A 21,967-nucleotide genomic window follows, 5' to 3' on the forward strand; every position below is an offset into this window, starting at 1 on the left:
CTACAGCCTTGAGGAACACTAAAGTTTTCTTTTTTTTTTCTTTTTAAAGTTAAAAAAAAAAAAGAGAGTTTCCTATGCTTTTCACTGAGTTAACATGTATAGGCCTTTTTTTTAAAAAAATATCTGCTTCTACAAGTCAAACAGAAAATTCATTTTAGTAAAGGGATAATTTTACATATTGTGCTCAACTGTTATTTGTGAAAGCAATCTATCTTGCTACTTCACCTGAAATTCACAGGGAGATTAAGGAAAAAATAACACGATTTTAAAACTCATGAAAATATCAAATTTGAATTATTAATTTGGTTATTTTCTCATCTTCACAACTGAGGTTATTTTAAAGCATATCTTTCAAAGAAGAAACATCATTTAAAAAAGCAATTGTCCATTTTTATTTTGTTTACATTGCACTGAAAATTTACATCATACTTTTACAAATCCTTTTTCATAAAAATATACTTCTTTACAAAAGTGTATGCATTAATATAAGAGGAGTAGCCAGTTGCAGAAGAAACATTTTAAACGATCTCTAATGTATTAACATTAACATTAATGAATGAATCATAGTTATTGCAGTCATTTGAATAAACAAGAATAAATAACAACCAATGGTATAAAATATAAAACAGTATCCTTTTAGTAGAACACAGTTTGACAGAGTTGTATGAATATTCAAAACAAAGTGTTGTAAAATGGTTTATAAGAAATTCATCAAACATTATAGAAATCCAAGCAGCAATCCTGGGTACAATGGTTTTTGGTAGGCACTCTCTATTACGGTAATAAAAAGTTTAGCTTTTCACAGAATTATTAATGTCTGAAAAGGACAATAACTGATAATTCACACTGGCTAACACACAGCATTTGTGAGTCATGCTATGAATGGAAGACAATGACCAACATCAAATAAATCACTGAGTTTCCACTGAATAATTCTGACATGAAAGAACTGTAAAATTAAAAAGTACATTTCCTTAGAAGTGATTCTGGAATGTCTAAAACTTGTATCTGAGGGCTTTGGAATCTGAATTGTCCCTAAAATGAATGGATTGTCCCTAATAAAATCATGGCTTTATATATATATATTTTTTTTAATATCTTTGTTTTCATTGCACTGTGGTAATATATTCAATTTTAAATCATTAGTTGGAGGGATTTGTTTCCATAAAATATGGGATATATAGATAACATAGATGTGAAAACACAGTATTTCCAAATTATAACTTACTCTTGCCTTGCAGGTCTGATCCTAAGTTCACTGAAGTTGGTTACAATCCATCAAATTCAGTGGGATTTTGCCATGCTTTGTGCATGCATTTTGACAAAATGCTGAAAGAATAAACTGAAGTGATATTTTCTAGATCTAACAAGCATGGATTGAAAAATGGACTCTTAAGTTTTTGATATATGGATTTGATTACTAATGTTACTATAAAATTGGAAATATCATTAAATTATGTTTTCACATTTGAAAAAAAAAAAAAAAGATGGTCACTCTTTTGCATAATCTTCAACAGGAAGGAACATAGCCACATGACAAAGCTCAATTCATACTAGCTTCTTGACTGCAAAATTTGTCTAGTTGTATGATTGAAAATAGAAATGCAGAATAATTCCATTTGTAGGTACTGTTAATGGAAAAAGAGAAAAAGAGTTTGACTTGGAACATGAAAAGGAAGCAAGATGTGAAGCAGGGAAGGAAATTCATTAAATAAGAACAGACATTTAGATTTTTCTTCTGTGATGTGAAAAGACTAAGCTGTACCTGCTGATTTCTAAATACTACATGCTGGACTTAAAAAAATTAACTGTTCTGAGAAAAATAAAACACTAAATAGGCTGAATAAATGAAAAAAAAAATGTACAAACTAAGATGTAGCATGTGAGTGTTAAAGAGAAGTCAGTGACCTATTGTCTCCTGTAAGTATAGCTCTTATTTTCTACCTATATCTTTTTTTTTTTTTTAACCCAGTCCCTCGATTATAGTTTTTATAAAGCACAGAAATACTGATAGCGGATGCTCCTCCAATATATGCAAATATGTTTTATGTTTTAGAATAACCTCCTTTTTTAAAAAAGCAAATAAACTGTGAGTAGCACTCATAGAGTGTAGCAATTTTTTTTTTTTAAACTCTCCATGGTATACACGAAGAAGAATTCTGATCCAGTTTATGAAAATCAAAATCAAATCAAAATAACCACAACCCATTCTTGTCTATCATCCTCAGGAAAATGTGACCCAGTATATCCTGAAAAGTGTGCTTTCATTTTTTTTTTCATTTTTTTTTAAATCAGTGAACTGTGTATGCATTGTGTTGTGTGTTAATTTCCAGACTTTGAAGACATAGCATTACCACGTTATACCATTGTGCAAACGGTGTTCAAGTTGGGGTCAAATCGTACCGCTTTCCCTTCCACAGACTTAGTATTTGTGTCATACATTGGGTTTTCAAAAGCAGCTTGTCCATTATTATTTTCATGTACCGAGCATCCTGTATACTGTGTTTTAGGTGCAGTCCTGTAAAAGAAAAACAGAGTATTTGTAACTGCAGTTTTCCTCACTGACCTGAAGTGGTTTAAGCATCCAAACAGAATTTAGTTCTCAATTCCAGTTATGGGAGCTAATGATAACATTTCCATTTTTTTATACAGAATCTGTGCTAAGAATTAGTACTGTCTTTAACAAAGTTTATAGGATTTATGATTAATTTAAAATGATGTTCACTTAAAAACTTAGTTAACAACCTGAGAAGTAGGTATTTCCACTTGGATGATCGGATGATAAATAGTTAAGAGTATAACAAAATCTCATAACAATGCATGAATTCCCCATACAGGGATTTTCTTTTTCCCTTTGGAGACTCAATAAGTTTATCAAGAATGACTTTGTAGCTCTTTTTCACTAAATAACTCAAAATATCAAAGTTCAGTCTCTTTAAAACATTTCATCTTTATTGTTATGCAAAAAAAATGCATACTGTATTGTAAATCATCAGTATAAAATGTAAAGATGAGTGCTTTCAGCATACAGTTAATAGCACATGTATAAAAAAATTACATGAGCGCTTTTTCATATTCTGAAGCAGTTCAAAGCCAAATGGTATCATTTTAAAATGATGGTATGTGTTTTAAGGTAATGTTATCCTGCAGAGTATATTACAATTGTTATTGTCAGGCTACCAGACATAAATGACCGTTTTGACAGTTAGTAGGCAATGAATTGTCTTGTCATTAAAGTGACTAAATTTTCTTTAGTCATCTAATGCTTTAAAGCTATAAGAAAAATTACTTGAAACTAAATTCAAAGAACTAATACCGGTCTTGATAACATGAGCAAAACTGTTGAACTTAGGCTAATGAAAATGAGAAGACTTGTGGCTATGTAACATAACTGCATACAAACTAATAATTTCAGATGCAGAAACAGTTCCATAATGAAATATCTCAATGGCATAATACTTGCATATACTTGCAAGTCAATAAACAGAGCAGGCATTATAATAAATTACTGAAGATATGACTCATAGTTCTGTCACATGTAAAAAAAATAATACAGACAATCTACTATAAGTACACATAAAATTTATTCATTATATTATTATTCATATGCCAATAATTTATAGAATCCATTTTGCTATCATAAAGAGAGAAATTTCTACCACTTTAAATAGGTAGGAATGAAAGTATATAATGGTACAATAAACTAATCTCTCAGTCATTTTCCCAGACCTTAATAGAAGTGGGAAGAACTGTTTACATGTACATTTTGCAAACATTTCATGGTTTTACAGAAAAATTTATTTACACTAAGAAAGACTGAAGACAACAAAACACCAAGTCATACAGGAATTCTAGACACATAATTTGTACTTACCTTTGTTTATAAAGATAAAAGCCAAAACCAGCAAATATAAGGGCAAAGAAAGGCACAAGGATAGCAATGGCCACTGAACTACTATTTGTACCATGTGATTGATTAGAAGAATTCGAACCCTCAGACACGTTAAGACCTAAAAAGAATAATAGGAAAAAGCATGTAATATGTTATATATGTCTGTTACCCCCAACACATACTACTCTGTAAACTCCAGAATTCAATAACACCTTTTGACTGGGTCATAAGTGGATGCAAAATCTCAGGAGAACAGTACATATACTCTGGTACAGTAAATATCTTACGGTATAATTCCGTATACGATTCAAGTTTTGGATGTTATTAATACACCTTAATGCACTGTGTTACAAAAAGTAATGTTTATAATAATGCATGTATATATGAGAAATTAATAAATACTGCATATAGAAAAAGCAAATATGATGTCAAGGAAAGGGCAAATCACCTGAAGAGGCAAACTGGAAATCAATCATGTTGATTTCATCAGGTGCTGTTATCAATGTACAGAGTGAAAGAGTTAGGAACAACTGTGAAAAACTAAGCCAGATATTGATGAAAAAAATAAGAATATGATCTGCTGCATAGTTGAGGAACACATTATCTAGATTATCTACACAGACAAGATATACAACTTTTTAATGTGAGGAAAGGAATACCAATACAGCTTCAAAGTTAATTTTTAAGCTTTGAATTGGACCTTTTAAGAACTGCAGAGGTCATAATATTTTCTGACTATTTTGATCTTATGAGGCAATATACAGAAATTAAAAAACAAAACAAAGAAACAAACAAAGAAACAAAAAGAAGCAAATAAAGAATCAATATAAAATAAAATACAGGAAAAAATAAATTTAATGTTCAGAACAAAAGAAAATAAATGTGTGGAAAGTTGTATGGGAACAGCAGGCAAAATATTTTGTTTCAGAGACATCATTTCTGTGTTTGTGTACATGAAATAATGAAGTGGTAAACATGCTAAACAAAATCTGTTTAACGATTGTAAATCTCTCTGTAACTATATTATTGACTATATTAACTACAATTAATTCTTGTATAGAATTTAAACCTGTGCGAACCACTCTGTTCCTAGAAGATATAAACCAATAAAAAGTACATTCAATATATTACAGAAAAGAATCTCACAATTGCAAAAAAAAAAGAAAAAGAAAAAAAGAAAAATCCCTCTGAAAATCAAATGAAGAAATACAGTTTTCTTAAGAATCTATAAAAAATACTTTGTCAAGGAAGTCTTGCATTTTAGTTTTTGTTTGATGATTTTCAAATATTTTGAAGAAGTTAGTAAAGGAAATAATTTTAAAAATATTCATTTAAAGGAAATATTTATTGATAAAGATATTTCCCAAAATTATTTTAAAATAATTTACATATTCAAATACAGTGAAAATCATGATCCTAAGCAGTGCATTTTGCTGTAACTTAGAACTGTGAAAAAAACCCAAATCTTTATCTCATACATTGATAAATCTTTCCAGTACATTCAAGAATCAAAAAAAAATTCTGGTTTTACTGAAAAAAATAAGAGTGGACAATACTTTGTGGCTGAAAGAAGTCACTTTTGCATCCACATATAGGAAATCTATCTGAAGATAAGCACTCTATCTAAGGAGCCATTACATTAATGAAAAGTAATTCCTCTTCTAAGACATTGTCAATAGTGTTTTATCACTCAATAATTCAGTATTAACTACATTCAAATTCTTGTTGATGGTAAAATATCACAGATCTTAAGACAGTATCAGAAAAATAAATTAAATTATTTTCCTTGAAAAGCACAACAGAATGTTACCAGAGCTATGTTACCAGAGCTATTTTCTCCAAGAAAGGATAAAGACTATTAGTTTGGTGTGGAATTGAATGTATACAACCTAAAATCAATTTTTAGGAAATAAATGCTTATTAAGTACGATCTCATTCTTCTCAAGATTAACATAAGGATTTACTTGCAAATATTTAGCAGTTTCACTCTTCTAGCAACAGTTTAGGTGAAATGAGCAAGAGATCATTTGGCAGAGTATTCTATAATGTGGCCTTTCTAAATAGTATTAAAATGTGAAATTAAATTCATTTTACACATATTCATAGAAAAAAAAATTGCTCAAAGCATTACACATTTATAGATGTACTAAGCAGTGCATGGCAAGGCATCTATAACTCCTTACAACTTCTGGCAAAGCACTCTTTGTAATTACTACTTCAATGATATTTTGAAGATATGAATATCTCAATATTATATAAAATCATAGAATCATAGAATGATTTGGGTTGGAAAGGACCTTAAAGATCATCTAGTTCCAACCCCCCTGCCATGGGCAGGGACACCTCCCACTAGACCAGGTTGCTCAAATCCCCATCCAACCCAGACTTGAACATTTCCAGAGTGGGGATATCCACAAACACACTGGGCGACCTGTGCCTTACCGCTCTTACAGTAAATAATTTCTTCCTTATCTCTAATCTAAATCGACTCTCTTTTGGTTTAAGGTCATTATCCCTTGTCCTATCACTATATGCTCTTCTTACAAGTCCCTCTCCAGTTTTCTTGTAGGTCCCCTTTAGGTACTGGAAGGCAGCTATAAGGTCTCCCCAGAACCTTCTCTTCTCCAGGTGGAACAACCCCAACTGTCTCAGCCTGTCTTCATAGGAGAGGTGTTCCAGCCCTCTGATCATCAAATGCCAATGCCAATAACATTCTGCCGATACTTTTATACTACATGACATAATAAAACAGAATATCAAACAGTGAACTGTTAAAAACTTGTAATTTGCTGAATACCTAATCTTTGAAGTCCAAATTGTCCGTAATCTTTACCCTGGATGAATCCTTGAAAAACATATGTTGCTCCATCAGGTTCAGCAGAAACCTGTAAACAAAAAGGACTCTGAATTAAAAGGGGAAAAGTTTGCTTCAGGTTACAAGTATTTATGTGGAAGAGAGATATCCTAATATCCTTGACTAGTAGCTGTTATTCCCCATTTAAAATGCCCTCTTTTTTTTTTTTTTTCCTAGGAAATCTGTAAAGTTCAAAAGAAATTACAGAACTGTTAAAGGCACAATTTAGATATGGGATCTTATAGTCACACTACCTTATGCTCTTTTTAACTGTATCATTTTTTGAAATCAACAAAATTTAAGGTTTCTGGCAAGTCAAGATGTCAGTATTTCTAAGCATTTTATATACTTCATAATTGTCTGATTTGTTTAGGAAGTAGATGGTAAAAGTTATATTGTAGATAATTCTAAGGATACAAGTATTGAGGTTTTAATAATTACTTTAAAAATAAATAAAAAAGACCTTGTAGTCAAATGACAGTTCGTTCTTTTGCTCTTCCTCAGTGCAATTGTAGACCAGAAGAATAATGAACGAGGCTATGGTACAAAGCAAAATACGCTAGTAGAAAGTGAAAAAACTTGTGGGAGGGAGGAAAGGGTTGTTGTCCTATTAGTATCTCCCTTATTAGGGTAAGAACATTCTAAACTAACACGCTGTACTCAAATTTACAGGTACTTGTTTCCCAGGATACTTATTAGGTTTAAATTCACTGGTCCGAAGGCAGGTTCCTTCAAGATTTTCCCTTAAGCTTTCCTTTCTGAAGGCAACAGTATGTCTTCAGCAATGACTTGAAGCTATGTTTTCACTGAAGAAAGGATGTACTTCTCAGGTGAATTTCTTACTTTGGGGTAAAGCAGCCTGTTTGAGCTATTCTAAGATTTTTTAAAAAATAAAATTATCAGATAAGAATGGTATGTAAATAGCATATGGAATGTAGGGACTGCACTGTGTACTTTTGTACATTTGCAAGTCTGAAAGTAAATTTCTCACTTTTAATATTTTTTTTTTCACCTCAGAAGCATGCTCATGAAACCTAAAGTTTGTACAAACCAAGGCAGTTAAGCCTTTTTACCAGTATATTTATCATGTAAGCAGTTTAGGACTTTTTTTGCTTTGGTTTTGATTTTGCACTTTAAAAAAAAAAATATTTTTGAAGCAGTGCATTTATGCATACAGTTCAATGTACACCTCTCCTCTTCCTTTGGCATATGCACCCATATTGGTGTCCCTGTAGTGCTTTACCAGTACATGAAACACAAGAAAACAGACAGATTCCTTGAAAAATTAGATAGTGTACTAGGGATGTATGAGTGTTCATCATAATCCAAATTATTTTAGATATTTTATTTTCTGAAAAATGTGCTTTCTCCTCTAGTAAATAAAGTGTCTCAGGCTCCCAGCACACTCAGCTTTTTCAGCCTTATTATTATCTTGGGTGATGTTTTTTTTTTCCTGTCTATCCTTTGGAGGGATTTTGTTTTAATGGTTTAAAGACATCCCAGTCACGTGGGCTGTTGTTTCTTCTTTTTACTCCTCTCCTTCATGTCTCCTCCTCTCAGTTATGTGATCTCTTATTCTCCATTTTAAAGAGTAAGCTCAGACCCAGAACCTCCAAGAGGCTTAATGCTTAATCGGAGCAATCTATTTTGTTTTCCCCATTACATGTAACAGTTCATCTTTTTCATGGTATTTCTAAAAATATCACCAAGAAGTAAAACATGACTGCTAGCATAAAGATAAAAATTGCTATTAAATGAATATTATATATTACATTACTATAAATTTATATTATATTATCATTATTATCATTATGATAAATTTTCACAATATATAGGAATAAAATTAAAAGAGTTTCTATTTTATCCAAAGAGAATAAAATGCAAAGTAAGAGAAAGTTTTCTGCGTTAATACGTGTTATAATTGTGCCTACACAGTATGATTATTCACATATTTTCCTTAGGCTGGTCTCCTATATCTTAAAAAAAAAAAAATTCATTTCATTTAGTGAATCAGCATTGCTGACAAGATTCCATTTGATACATCCCAGGAATTTTTGGGTGCAGAACACCCGCATGATTGCAAACAACAACAATAAAAAATCTTTATCTTTCTTTTGTAGCAGAAGTATACTCACAAAACCATCCATAGCCCATTTTTCCTCTTTCAACTTGCTCACAGATGTATGGGAGGGTGCTTTAATGAGATATATGTGGAGCATTAGCCGAGCTTCCTGGCTTTTATACACTCCTGTAGAATATAGTTTTAAACATTTATATTTGTTTTGAGTATTTTTGTCGAATATTTCGTCTTTAAGAATAAACATTTAATCTCTTGCCTTAAAAAGGGAAAGCAGGAAGTATAGGTAGCATTGTTACCAACATTTTAATTTAGCAAGATGCATTCTTTCGTGATATTATTTAAATTATCATAGGATTTCAATAGAAACTGGTCTGTAGAGAGGGCAGAAGATAAACCCTATACACACAGCTGTTACTTAACAATTATGGTAACAAGCCTTAGACAGAACAAACATTGACAGTAATCTGATTTGAGATGGAAAACGCTGTTCTGAATCAGGTAGAGTGTACTTGAACCTTGCATCCTCACTTTCAATATTTGTAATTTAGTCATCAAGTAAAGAAGGTGATTGTCGTGGTTTAACCCCAGACAGCAACTAAGCACCACACAGCCACTCACTCACTCCCTCTCAGTGGGATGCAGGAGAGAATCAGAAGGGTAAAAGTGAGAAAACTTGTGAGTTGAGATAAAGACAGTTCAATAGGTAAAGCAAAAGCCATGCATGCAAACAAAGCAAAACAAGGAATTAATTCACTACTTCCCATCAGCAGGTAGGTGCTTGCCACCTCCTGGAAAGCAGGTCTCCATCATGCATAATGGTTACTTAGGAAGACAAGCACTATCACTCTGAACATCCTTCCCCAGTTTATATGCTGAGCATTATGTCATATGGGATGGAATATCCCTTTGGCCAATTTGAGTCAGTTGTCCTGGCTGTGTCCCCTCCCAGTTTCTTGTGTACCTCCAGCCTTCTCACTGGCAGGTCACGAGAAGCTGAAAAGTCCTTTACTTAGTGTAAGCACTATGTAGCAACAATTAAAATATCAATGTGTTATCAATCAACACTGTTTCCAGCACAAATCTAAAACATAGCCCCATACTAGCTACTATGAAGAAAAATTAACTCTATCCCAGTCGAAACCACCACAGTAATTCACATTTAGCACCACTTTTCCAAAAGTTGGTGCTAAACTAAAACTTTCTAGATTTCAAAATGTCTCAGAAAATTGAATTGTTCTTCATCAGTCAATTTTATGACACAGTTTCTTCCAGACAATAAGACATGTATACAAACTTATTTACTTCGTAGGCATAATTAATTGACTCATTCTCATTCCCGCAGAAGAAATATTTAGAATGAAAATGAAATACTAAGATATGCTTAAAGATTTAATCTTACATTACAATGACAATGTTGAATAGTGAAATTACACTCTAGATTTCCCCCTTCCTCCCCTTTTTTAACCATGGTTATCAATTAATGTTTTAAAACTTCAGAACAGCATTCATACTGTAAATGAATTAGTCTTAAACACTGGCTTTCATCCTTCCTTTTTTTTTAATTTTAATTTTTACTGACTAACAAATGTGAATAACTTTAAACTAGATTTAGTTAGTATCTGTTAGCTACTCATGAACTAAACTGTATCTCTCTTTATTAACTGAAAACTCCAGTAACATACCAGTATCCTTAATTTTGGTCATTTCCCATTTTTATGTTTATCCAAACTCTGTGATACGAACAAGAACTGAACTGAAGACAGCACTGAGACTCTCTGTATTGTGTTTGTGTAGCAAGGTTTTGGTAGTGCAGGGGCTACAGGGGTGGCTTCTCTGACAAAATGCCAGAAACTTCCCCTGTGTCTGACTGAGTCAATGCTAGTGTGCTCCAAGACAGACCCGCCACTGGCCAAGGCTGAGTCAATCAATAATGGTGGTAGTGCCTCTGTGATAACATATTTAAGAACGGGGTAAAAACTCACTGCACAACAGCAGCGGTCAGAAGAGAGGTGTGAGAATATGTAAGAGAAACAACTCTGCAGACACCGAGGTCATCGAAGGAGAGGGAGCAGGTGATCCAGACGCTTGAGCAGAGATTCCCCTGCAGCTGGTGGTGCAGACCGTGGTGAAGCAGGCTGTCCCCTGCAGCCCATAGAGGCCCATGGTGGAGCAGAGATCCACCTGCAGCCCGTGGAGGACCCCACTTCAGAGCAGGTGGATAAGCCTGAAGGAGGCTGTGACGCTATGGAAAGTCCACTCTGGAACAGGTTTGCTGGCAGGGCTTGTGACCGCTGCTGGAGCAGTCTGTTCCTGAAGGACTGCACTCCATGGAAGGGACACATGGAAAGGACCCACCCTGGAGCAGTTCCTGAAGAACTGCAGCCCATGGGAAAGACTCACGTTGGAGAAGTTCATGGAGGAATACCTCCTGTCTGTGATACTCCATGCTAGAGCAGAGGAAGAGAGTGAGGAGGAAGGACTGGCAGAGATGTGTGATGAACTGACCACAACTCCCTGTCCCCCTTTCCTGCTCAGAGTGGAGGAGGTAAAGAATTCAGGAGTGAAGTTGAGCCTGGGAAGAAGGGAGGGGTGAGGGGAAGGTGTTTTTAAGATTTGGTTTGATTTCTCGTCACCCTACTCTGATTTGATTGGCAATAAATTAAATTAGTTTCCATGAGTTGAGTCTATTTTGCCCATGACAGCAAATAGTGAGTGTTCTCTCCCTGCCCTTATCTTGACTCACAAGCATTTTGTCATATTGTTCTTCCCACATCCAGCTGAGGAAGTGGGCTGGCACAACTGAATAGCTTAATACTGAACTGCAGTGCTGCAAAGAGATGATCTGGGAGACAGCAGAGCTTTTGGACTAATAGTTGGAGTTTTGTATATATGTTCAGAAGAAAATGGTGGGTGATATTGTGTTTAAAAGAATTCCGGTAAAGAAAAATTGTGGTCACGTCTGTCTTGCTAGCTTCTAATCTGAGAAAAAAAAAAAAAAGTTATAAAATGGAAACAGATCACATGCCAAGATATATCTCAACTAAGAAGAGACATTTAGCTTTGTCCTTTCTGTTAGTTTATTTACTCTAGGCTCTCACTACAGCCTACAATGAGATGGGCATTACAAAAGTTCAATTCAGGTTAAGATGCAAACTTCCTAGCTCTCTTCAGAAGCTGCAGTAAGAGACAGGGCAATGAGATTCCTAACTCATGTTTCTCATTTTCATGCCTAAATTCACAGAACAAGAGCTGCCTCCACATTAAGGGTGATTGCCCTATACGAGGTATCATTATATATAAATCACCTCTGAGCTAACAAGCAGACTTATTTTGTGTTAACACTACACTGAGCTCAAATGAATGTGCCTTGGTGTCCTGGTTTAAGACAAGGTTTATTCTATTATCTTCAGGATTGTGCTAATATTATCACATACTGTTTGGTCAGTTTGGTCAGAAAGCTTGGACTATAAATCATTTGGAACTTGAGAAAAAAAAAAATCAATCACATATGCCATGGATGTATCTTATAAATGTACATTAGGAAATACTCCCATGAGGCTGAGGGCTGTGATGTGTGCACACAGAAACATAGAATAGTTTGGATTGGAAGGAACCTTAAAGATCATCTAGTTCCAACTCCCCTGTCATGGGCAGGGACACCTTCTACTAGACCAGGTTGCTTAAAGCCCCATCAAGCTCTGCCTTGAACACTTTCAGGGAGAGGCATCCACAACTTCTCTGGGCCACCTGTTCCAGTGCCTTACCACCCTCATAGTGTATTAACATTATGTACGTACACTCAAACAAGAGCACAAAGAAAAACTATCCCACTATTCTCTCCTAATTTACCACTGTAATGCACCAGTGTTCTCTGCTAATTTACAATGGTGGATTCGCAAGTGTTTCTTGGTGAAAAGCCAATGTACTTCCTCAGAGAGAGCAACTGGTTTCCCAGTGTACAAAAGAGTGTTTAATCTGAGCCAAATAAACAAGTAAAAGCTGTACTTTTCTCTTAATCTGTATAATAGCATTCCTGTTTTCACTCTTGCTAACCTGATCAAAAGAACATGCACATTTCTAACCTGCAACAGACATGTATACTACAATTACAGCAAGCACAAGTGTCAAAATAAAAAGAAGCAAAAAAAAAGATGCAGCAAATGATGGAATCCAAAATAGGAAGTGCTGCACAGGCAGAGAACTACTTTTCATTTCAGAAATCTACAAGTTGAGTATAGGAGAAATCATTTTCCAGGCATCTAACTATTTCTGTGGTCCCTACTTCCCTGGCCCTAAGATACTATTTCAACGTACAGGATCTCATTTTTTAATCTGCAAAATAGGGAAAGAAAATAATATTAATTACCTGATGACATGTGCAATGCCTGTATGTAGAGCAAAAATGGGCATATGTAATCACTTTTGTGTTCAATTGAGGGAACCTTTTTATTTGGAGGAGGAGGTTGTTTGGATGCCAAAACACAACTTTTACTTTTACTAGTCTTAAAAATATGAAATACTACATCCACTGCATCTAATACCCTGTTAGAAATTACATGGCTGAAACTAAGCAGACACCACATGATAGAATACATTCACACAGACAGTCAAGACAAACATGGTTAGCAGATAAAAAATATTTTATGAAACATTCAGTCCATCTATGGCCTCTCAAATGTGACTTATCAAAGGACACCTACAGAATACCTTCAATGGACAAACCTAGTGACAAAAATTCACCACTCCACTAAATACTAGAAACCAGGAGCTCAACAGAGACATGGATGCTCTGGATCATTGCATTCTTCCTGTAGACTATCGCTCTGTTCTGGTTTTGTTAGTGAGGGGGGGCCTAAGGTGGTAGCTTCTGTAGGAAACTTCTAGAAGTTGCTCCCCTTTGTTTAATGGACTCGGCCGGGCCTAGGGCGGACCCACTGCTGGCCAAGGCCAAGCCAATTGGTAGCAGAATGTCCCATGATAACGCCTCTGCGATAATGTATTTAAGTAGGGGAAAACAGAAAAAAAAAGAGAAGATGTGAAGCAGCTGAGTGGGGGGCAGAGAGGGTGAGGCGGGAGCCTTGTGGGCCTTGCGGTCCTCACCTTTTGGCCTCCTGCCGGGCAGCCGACTGGGCCCAACTCAGCCTGGCCTGGCTGCAAGAAGTGGAGAGGAGATGAGAAGGAAGTGAACAAGATGTAAAAAGGATCCTGAGAGGCGTCTGCCAGCCTGTTGTGAGGAACGGCTCCAGACGCCAAGGTCAGTGAAGGAGGAGGGGGAGGAGTAACGCGGCTCCTGGCCAAGATTCCTCTGCCACTTGTGGTGAAGACCATGGTGGAGCGGGTTGTCCCCCTGCAGCCCATGGAGGTCCACGGAGGGGCAGAGATCCACCTGCAGCCCATGGAGGACCCCCACGCCAGAGCAGGTGGAGGCCTGAAGGAGGCTGTGGCCCATGGAGGGCCCGCTGGGACACCAGCAGTGTTCAGCCTACACATAACTGATGTTTAGGCTTTTTCAGTCCTTGCAAAAAAGTGTTGTGAGACAGAGGGTGAAGTTTCAAGAAACTAAGTTTTGAGTGATAATGTTGATTTCAGGTGTTTATTTTATGCTTATTCACACCCCTGTGCTATGCTATAGCCTGTCATTCCTGTGGTGTGATAGGCCCATAGTCTGTGTGGCTGATATGTCTCAATCAAGGGACTAACAGAGTTTGAAAAATAAACAAAAACTATATACCTAAACATTTTTTACAGTATTTTTGTTTGCTTGCTTGTCGAGCCATATCTGTAGTTTCTGCTGATGGTTCACAGCATATACAACTGTGCATATTACACCAACATAACCACAGTAAGTTGTCTATGTGGCAGGGACTGTGGAGTATCTTAAACTAAGATTGCAATCAAAGGTGTTTTCTGAAACCACAGCATGAAGGGTAGCTACCTTTTTTCAGCTACATCAGCTAGTCTAACAAGTGCCATCTCTCCTTGCTCTCCATGTGTATTAAGTGTCTCTGCCTTGCTACAGCAATGCATATCCAGGAGCCTCCAGGCTACTGGAGGGAAATTGTACAATTAAGAATTAAGAAAATCTCAGGAATAGTAATTTAAGCTTATTTATAATATTTAAGGAAGAAGTATGAGAATTAATATGATTCTTTCACTCTTTCATTTACTATTAACTCCACATATAATAAAAACATAGGAAATTTTAAAAAGAGAAGGAAAATATGGAAAACTCCCTATCTTAGAGAAGGAACAGAACTAGAATGAAAATTTCTTTGATAAGCTAAGAAAGTTTCCAGACGATGTTAAAAGTTTAAGTGTTATGTATAAAGTTACAGGGAAACAATGTATATAAGGCAGAAAAAAATTAAATGGAAATGAGTTTTTCTTATCCCATACCTGATAGCAGCAATTCCATATTGCTGTTTGTAAGTGTTGCATTTACTCTTCCTGAAGTTGCATTGAAACTGGTGATTGTCAAAGTCATGGGCTGTTTCTTGCTTTTATAATTGTAAGATCCTTTCCATATATAATTTTGGGCAAATACATCATCAGGAACTACACAGACATCAAACATGTTTCAATACATTTCGCAATATGTGGTACTTATGAAGTCAAGAATCCAACAAAATAGATTATAAATATTAGCATTTTCTCTACTTTACCCTCCCTATTTTTAAGTCTATTAGGTATAATCTTCACATATAAAGCATAGAAACCTGATGTGAATATTTATGAAAGAAATGCATTTGTACTGAAGAACACAACCAGAACTACACTTTCATTTGCTCATTTCCTCAAATATGGACATGTCCTAGAACTAAACAAACTTCAGAAAATCTAATTTAACAGCTGTAACCAAAAGATCAGATTTGTCTCACTGCAGAATCTTTTCTATGTCAGCACAGACAGGGACATACAGCTAGGATTAATTTTTGCATAAATTAATAGCAATTTAGATTTAAAAATTTGTATAAGCATATTTAAATTACATTAAAAGTTTTTAAGCATTTTCTTTATTACCTAGTAATTTTTTCAAATTAAAAAATTATATAAGAAGTTTTGTCTTGTCTTCAGATGCTTAAAAACATTATACAGTTTCACCAGGAGAGAAAAAAAATTCCCCAATTTAAAATTAAAAAGAAATCTTAGGCTGCAGAGACAATACCCTTTACATTTAATATTTATCATTATCAAACAGTAAAATGATTAATTTAAGTAATGCTATTTCAGCAACAGTATGTTTGGTTTTGTTTTTTTTTAAAAAAAAAAAGTTACCTATCCAGTAAAAACAGATACATGTAAATCTTTACAATCTTAACATAAGTTAACATTTAAACAATTAAATTGAAGGTAACTTAGGATGGGTTTGCTACACTTTCCAAAGGAAATGTATCAACTTAGCCCTATAACAAATAATTACTGTTTAAAATCAGCACTTTCATATTTTTTGGAGTCACTCACATTGAACTTAAAGCTCTAGGTTCCTGTGTGCATTGGCATCTCATGTCAGATAAACACAGAATAATACTTGCCCCTTTCTCTCTCAAGATATCTCAGAATTCAAGACTGGGGCGTAATGGAACATCCAACAGTCTTCCTTCATCGTTTATTTTACGGCTCACAGAGAAGACTGTCTTCCCCATCAAGGGTAAAAGAGTTTTCCTTGTTTTTTATTTGTGTATGCATATATATATATATATATATCTCCATACATTCTTTGCCAAGTAAATACATAAAAACAAAACACCTAGATACTGGGCCTTTAAACTGCAAGCAAGGAAACTGCACGGTGCAAACAGTCTGATGCTGTTAATTTTTGATCTGCCTAAAATTTATTTACCTCCTCTCAGAAAAACTGATCTTTATGTACTTTACTTTTGATTAATTGGGATATTATAAAAAGGTTCTAAATGAAAAAAAAAAACAACGAAAATATGACTACCAGGACACCATCGACAAACGCAGTTTTGAAGTAGTGTACAACCCGTTAAAAAACAAAACAAAACAAAACAAAACAAAAACAACCAAACAACCAAACAAAAAAAAGCATCCCCCTACCCCCCAGTTCCTCATGCTAAGGAATTACTTTTAAATCTTTATTCATTATTGGTAGGCATTTAATAGGCTTATAGTCAAAGGTTATAGTCAAAGACTAATTTTAGTTAAGAAGACTTCTCTCTTCAAAAAGTCTCTTCAGAGGACAGAGAAAGGTTAATCTTGGATCCAGCTAGGACACCCAAAGTTAGTCTTCTTTAGCAAGTCAGTTAAAACTGGAGTTGACTTTAGTCAGAGTTAGAGAGACTACCTTCTCTAGGCTAAAATTAGCTTTTTGGAAGGCTAATCCTGAAGTATTTAGATAAAGCAATTTAAATTAATTATATATAAAGAAGTGTAAGACTGAAATAAATGTGAAAAAACATGTCTTTAAATTACTTCTAGATGAGTAATACAGTTTCTTAATGGGTAAATTACACAACATCTTACAAAGAACACAGTTATTTCAGTGAAACCAATAAAGCTCTCATCACATAACAGTTAGAAATTGTATATGGATATAAATAACACCATACAATCTAGACAAACTTAAATATTGGGGAATAATTTAATTAATGATGGGTTTGTTCTGTTAATGTAATGCCTAATCTAATACCTTTCATTCATTCTAAACCATTCAGTGTAGTCTCACTAAATCAATTCTCATTGTCTTTTCTACAGAAATTGTTTAAAACTATATATACCTCAAAGTACTTACCACTTAGTTTAGGACTTGGTGTTCCCAAAGCTGGTCTGGGGTCCTTCACTAATATTTTGGAACCAGCTGTTAGAAAGAATGACAAAATGACAGATCAGTAGCAAATATGTTACTCAAAAACTAGGAAGATAATTTCCATAATTTAATTTAATTGTTATAAAGGATATAAGATGATGTTTCAAACTCAAATATGAATGAGATTTCAGGCAGTATTAGGCCTTAGTATCACAGGAGTACATGCCCACTGATTTCTTCCATTGCCACATTTTCTCCTAAGTCAGTCACCTGGATGCTACCAACTCATTTGCAATACCCAAACAGTGTAGACTTTCACTTCAGAATCCACATTTCAGAATTCACAGCCCTGGACTATGCACATAATATGTATGTGAGATCTCTTCTAATATGTCCTCTGAGGCAAGTTATGTCATTTACATCAGGATTCACACAAAATAGCACTGTGAATAGTGCTTTGACTAGAAGTAATGTAACACCAAACAGTGAAGAGATACATAACAAGGACATTTTAAATCATGTTCCTCCCTTAATTATCTTCAGCATTACTGAATGAGACATCTTGTGTTCAAGACGAAAACCCAAAGATGTATGCCTAAACATGGTGGAGATCAGAAGACAAGGTCACTGTTTCTTTAAAGAAGAACAACAGAATGAAATAAATGAATGAGGCTGTCTGCAGTATCTCCAACTGCTCAGGTGATTTGAGCACTGGAAGTTGGAGAATCTCATTTCTTCTCTACTTAGAGAAGTAACTCTCCTACCACTGAAGATGATGAACTAGATGCAGTGGGATAGTGTAATTTCCTGTAGCTGAAGTTATTTTATTTGCAGAAGCTAATTTGGATTCACTGGGCTATAAAGAAGACACATAATTCTGTCTCCTAATGTAGAATACTCTCATGCAGCACTATGCTCCATTCCTTGCACTAATGGGTTTTTCAATATTTTGTATTTTGGATCTTGGCTTTGAACCCAGTCTTTTCTCTGATCGATACTCTAAAAAAAATAGACAAGAAAAGTAACTTCCTTCTCCCTGAGCGAAGTCTTTTTCTGCATAAAAATGAACCTTTAGCAAGAAGCACTGAGAATATTTTTCTTGAGAATAACTTCTGGCTTATTACAGAAGGCTTGCTCTTGGTATATAGATTAAAACTGGCAAGAAATAAGCACAAGGGTTGGAATTCAACCTAAAGTTCTCATGGCCTGTTACTACTGATTGGTTAATCTCTATTTCCTCTCTGGTTTAAAAGAAACCTACTGAACTTCACTGAACATGGTTGACCTGGAGGGAGTGCTTCAAAAGCATATGCTTTTTGACTACATCAAGTTAGAAATATTTGGATCATACTTTCCAAAGGGCTTTACTGTAAAAAGCTACTGAGTCAATCAGCTTTGTCCAGGTGGATACACTTCTAGTCAAGTTCAGAACTGAAATTTTAAATACAAAATAAAATTTAAATACAAATTTTAAATACAAATAGAAAATTAAAACATGTTATCTATGCAGTTTAAGTTTCTAGGTCCAGATATTTGCTGAATAGGACATTCAAGATTATAGTTTTGTATTTAAAGGATAAAATTCTGGTTTAATTCCCCTACAGATCCTTTTAGAAGTTCCAAATGTTTTATTCCTTTTCATCCATTTCCAAGTTATTTTTGTGAAGTTCATAATCACAGGTGAACAAACAGAGGTGATAATCTTCTCCCTTCCATAGGAGAGAGATGTTTCACCCCTTTGTAACAGATAAAATTTAAAATATTTAAGTAATATTTCACTTTATCTAATTAGAGTTAATATGTTGCAATATTTTGCTCATTTTTAGCTTTGTCCACTGCTAAAAAACAAGAAGCAAGACCCTTAGTGAAGTTGTGTTGGCTGTCACCTATCACCTCCTTGTGTTCCATGTGGCTTAGCATGGTTTCCAGGAGAATCTGCTCCATGACTTTGCCAGGCACAGAGGTGAGGCTGACCAGCCTGTAGTTCCTGGGTCTTCCTTGTTCCGCTTTTTAAAAATGAGGGTTATGTTACCCCTCTTCCAGTCATAGAGAACTTCAGCAGACTGCCACGACTTCTCAAATGCGATGGCCAGTGGCTTGGCAACTTCATCTTCCAGTTCCCTCAGGACCTGCAGATGCATCTCATCAGGTCCTGTGGACTTGTGCACCTTCAGGTTCCTTAGATGTTCCTGAACCTGTTCTTCCAGTACAGTGGGCTTCATTCTCCCAGACCCTGCTTGTGCCTTCTGCAACTTGGGTGGTGTGACTAGAGTCCTTATCGGTGAAGTCCGAGGCAAAAAATTCATTAAGCACCTCAGCCTTCTCCATGTCTTGGGTAACCAAGTCACTTGTTTCCTTCCAGAGAAGGCTGACATTCTCCCTGTACCTCCTTTTGTCCCCGACATACCTGTAAAAGCTTTTCTTGTTGCTTTTTATATCCCTGGCCAGATTCAGTTCTGTCAGGGCTTTAGCCTGCCTCACCTGATCCCTGGCCACTCGTATGACTACGATCTCTCTGTAATTTTCCCAGGTTACCGTTCTTGCTTCCACCCTTTGTAGGCTTCCTTATTTTTTTTCATTTGGTCCAGGAGCTCTTTGTTCATCCATGCAGGCAACCTGGCATTTTTACCTGACTTGTTCTTTTTGAAAGAGCTTGGGGGAGGTGATCCCTGAATATCAACCAACTTTCCTGGGCCCCCTTCCCCCCAGGGCTGCCTCCCATGGCACTTCACCCATCAGATCCCTGAAAAGGCCAAAATCTGCCCTCCTGAAGACCAGGGCAGAGAGCTTGCTGCACTCCCTCCTCACTGCCCTAGGGATCTTGAACTCCACCATCTCATGGTCACTGCAGCCAAGGCTACCCTAGAGTACCACGTCCCACACCAGCTCCTCCCTGTTGGTGAGAACAAGGTCCAGCATGGCACCCCTCCTCATTGGCTCCTCTATCAGTTGCAGGAGGAAGTCATCATCCAGGCATTCCAGGAACCTCCTGGATTGCCTGGGCCCTGCCTTGTTGTCCCTCCAACAGATACTGGAGTGGTTGAAGTCCCCCATGATGACCAGGGCTTGTGATCACGAGGCTGCTCCTATCTGCCTGCACAGGGCCTTGTCTGCTCTGTCCTCCTGGTCAGGTGGCCTATAGCAAACCTCCACTGTAATGTCCCCCATCCCTGCCCTCCCTCTAATCCTAACCCTCTGTCAGCTCCTCCTCCATCCCCAGGCAGAGCTCCATGCACTCCAGCTGGTTGCTGACAGAGAGCGACACCCTCTCCTTGTCTCCCCTGTCTGTCCTTCCTAAAGAGCCTATATCACTCCATCCCATTGCTCCAGTCACAGATGTCATCCCACCATGTCCCCATGATGCAAACAAGATCGTAGCCCTGCAAGTGTGCACACTGTCTAACTCTTCCTGTTTGTTGACCATGCTACGTGCGTTGGCAGAGAGGCACTTAAGCTCGGCTCCCAATGAAGTTGACTTGCTGGCTGGAGCAATAGGAATTCCTCTGGGCTGCATTTTAGGTTCTCTTGTACTTACCTGTGATCCTTCCCCAGCTTCTGGACACTTGGTGCTTGGTGTGTGACAAGTTAGATACACTCGTAGTTGCCACTTAATACTTTCTAAAAAAATTCTCAACTGTCCCTTAATATCAGATAGAACAGATAATACTACTTGTTTCAATATCATCAGCAGAAAATTCTTGGACCAAAATACAACTCATTAATCACATTTGGTCTGCCATAACACTTTTTGAGTATTGAACAAGTCATAAGCTTCCTGGCAGATTGTTTTTGTAACACTTTCCCAAAGCTCTGCTCTGTTTTCCTCCACCACCTGCCTGGCATCTAATGCCAGGACACCTGTTTTTTTAATAATACAAAATATTCATTTCCTATTTCCATTCCAAGTAGCAGCGTTTGGCTATATAGCCTTTGAATGACTCTGTAAGAGCCCTGGGGAAAATCACATCTGAAACATTAGGTATCAGTAATCAGAAAGATGCTTTAATTATTCAAGAAATAGAATCCTAAACTGTTGCTATACTTGAGGATGTTTCTTATCTCACACAAAAAACACCATCCTCATCATGATTTTGCCATGAGGTTTTTCATGCCCTGCCATGAAAAATATGTAGTAAAAATTTGAAACAAAATAAAATGTTGGAAAATAGATACAGAGTAGATACATTTTGTCTGCAAGTAGTATACTGTTGCTTACATACAAATATAACATAATATTAAACCCTATGGATTACTTCCATGCAGTGATTCAGACATCTACTTGGACTTCAGGCATCCTTCTCCAATATTAGAACAGAACCACAGAATGATGGAATAGTTTATGTTGGAAAAGACCTTTAAGACCACAGAGTCCTG

At 36.0% G+C, this 21,967-nt stretch overlaps 1 protein-coding gene across 4 annotated transcripts in view; it reads right to left on the minus strand.

Annotated features, from left to right (window-relative positions):
* Window positions 1-368: 368 nt before the first annotated feature.
* CSMD3 (CUB and Sushi multiple domains 3) overlaps window positions 369-21,967 on the minus strand; it is a 743,929-nt gene continuing 722,330 nt past the window's right edge. For all 4 annotated transcript variants that reach the window (XM_086741185.1, XM_086741184.1, XM_086741183.1 and 1 more), the window contains 6 exons: window positions 17,579-17,644; window positions 15,223-15,381; window positions 8,882-8,994; window positions 6,690-6,777; window positions 3,875-4,010; window positions 369-2,518 (listed from right to left, as the gene is read on the minus strand). In XM_086741185.1, coding sequence (XP_086597311.1) covers window positions 2,359-2,518; window positions 3,875-4,010; window positions 6,690-6,777; window positions 8,882-8,994; window positions 15,223-15,381; window positions 17,579-17,644 — 722 coding nt within the window. In that variant the 3' untranslated portion in view covers window positions 369-2,358. The remainder of the gene's footprint in view (window positions 2,519-3,874; window positions 4,011-6,689; window positions 6,778-8,881; window positions 8,995-15,222; window positions 15,382-17,578; window positions 17,645-21,967) is intronic.

The sequence above is a fragment of the Chlamydotis macqueenii genome, chromosome 2 (genome assembly GCF_036417535.1).
Source record: "Chlamydotis macqueenii isolate bChlMac1 chromosome 2, bChlMac1.mat, whole genome shotgun sequence".
NCBI lineage: Eukaryota > Metazoa > Chordata > Aves > Otidiformes > Otididae > Chlamydotis > Chlamydotis macqueenii.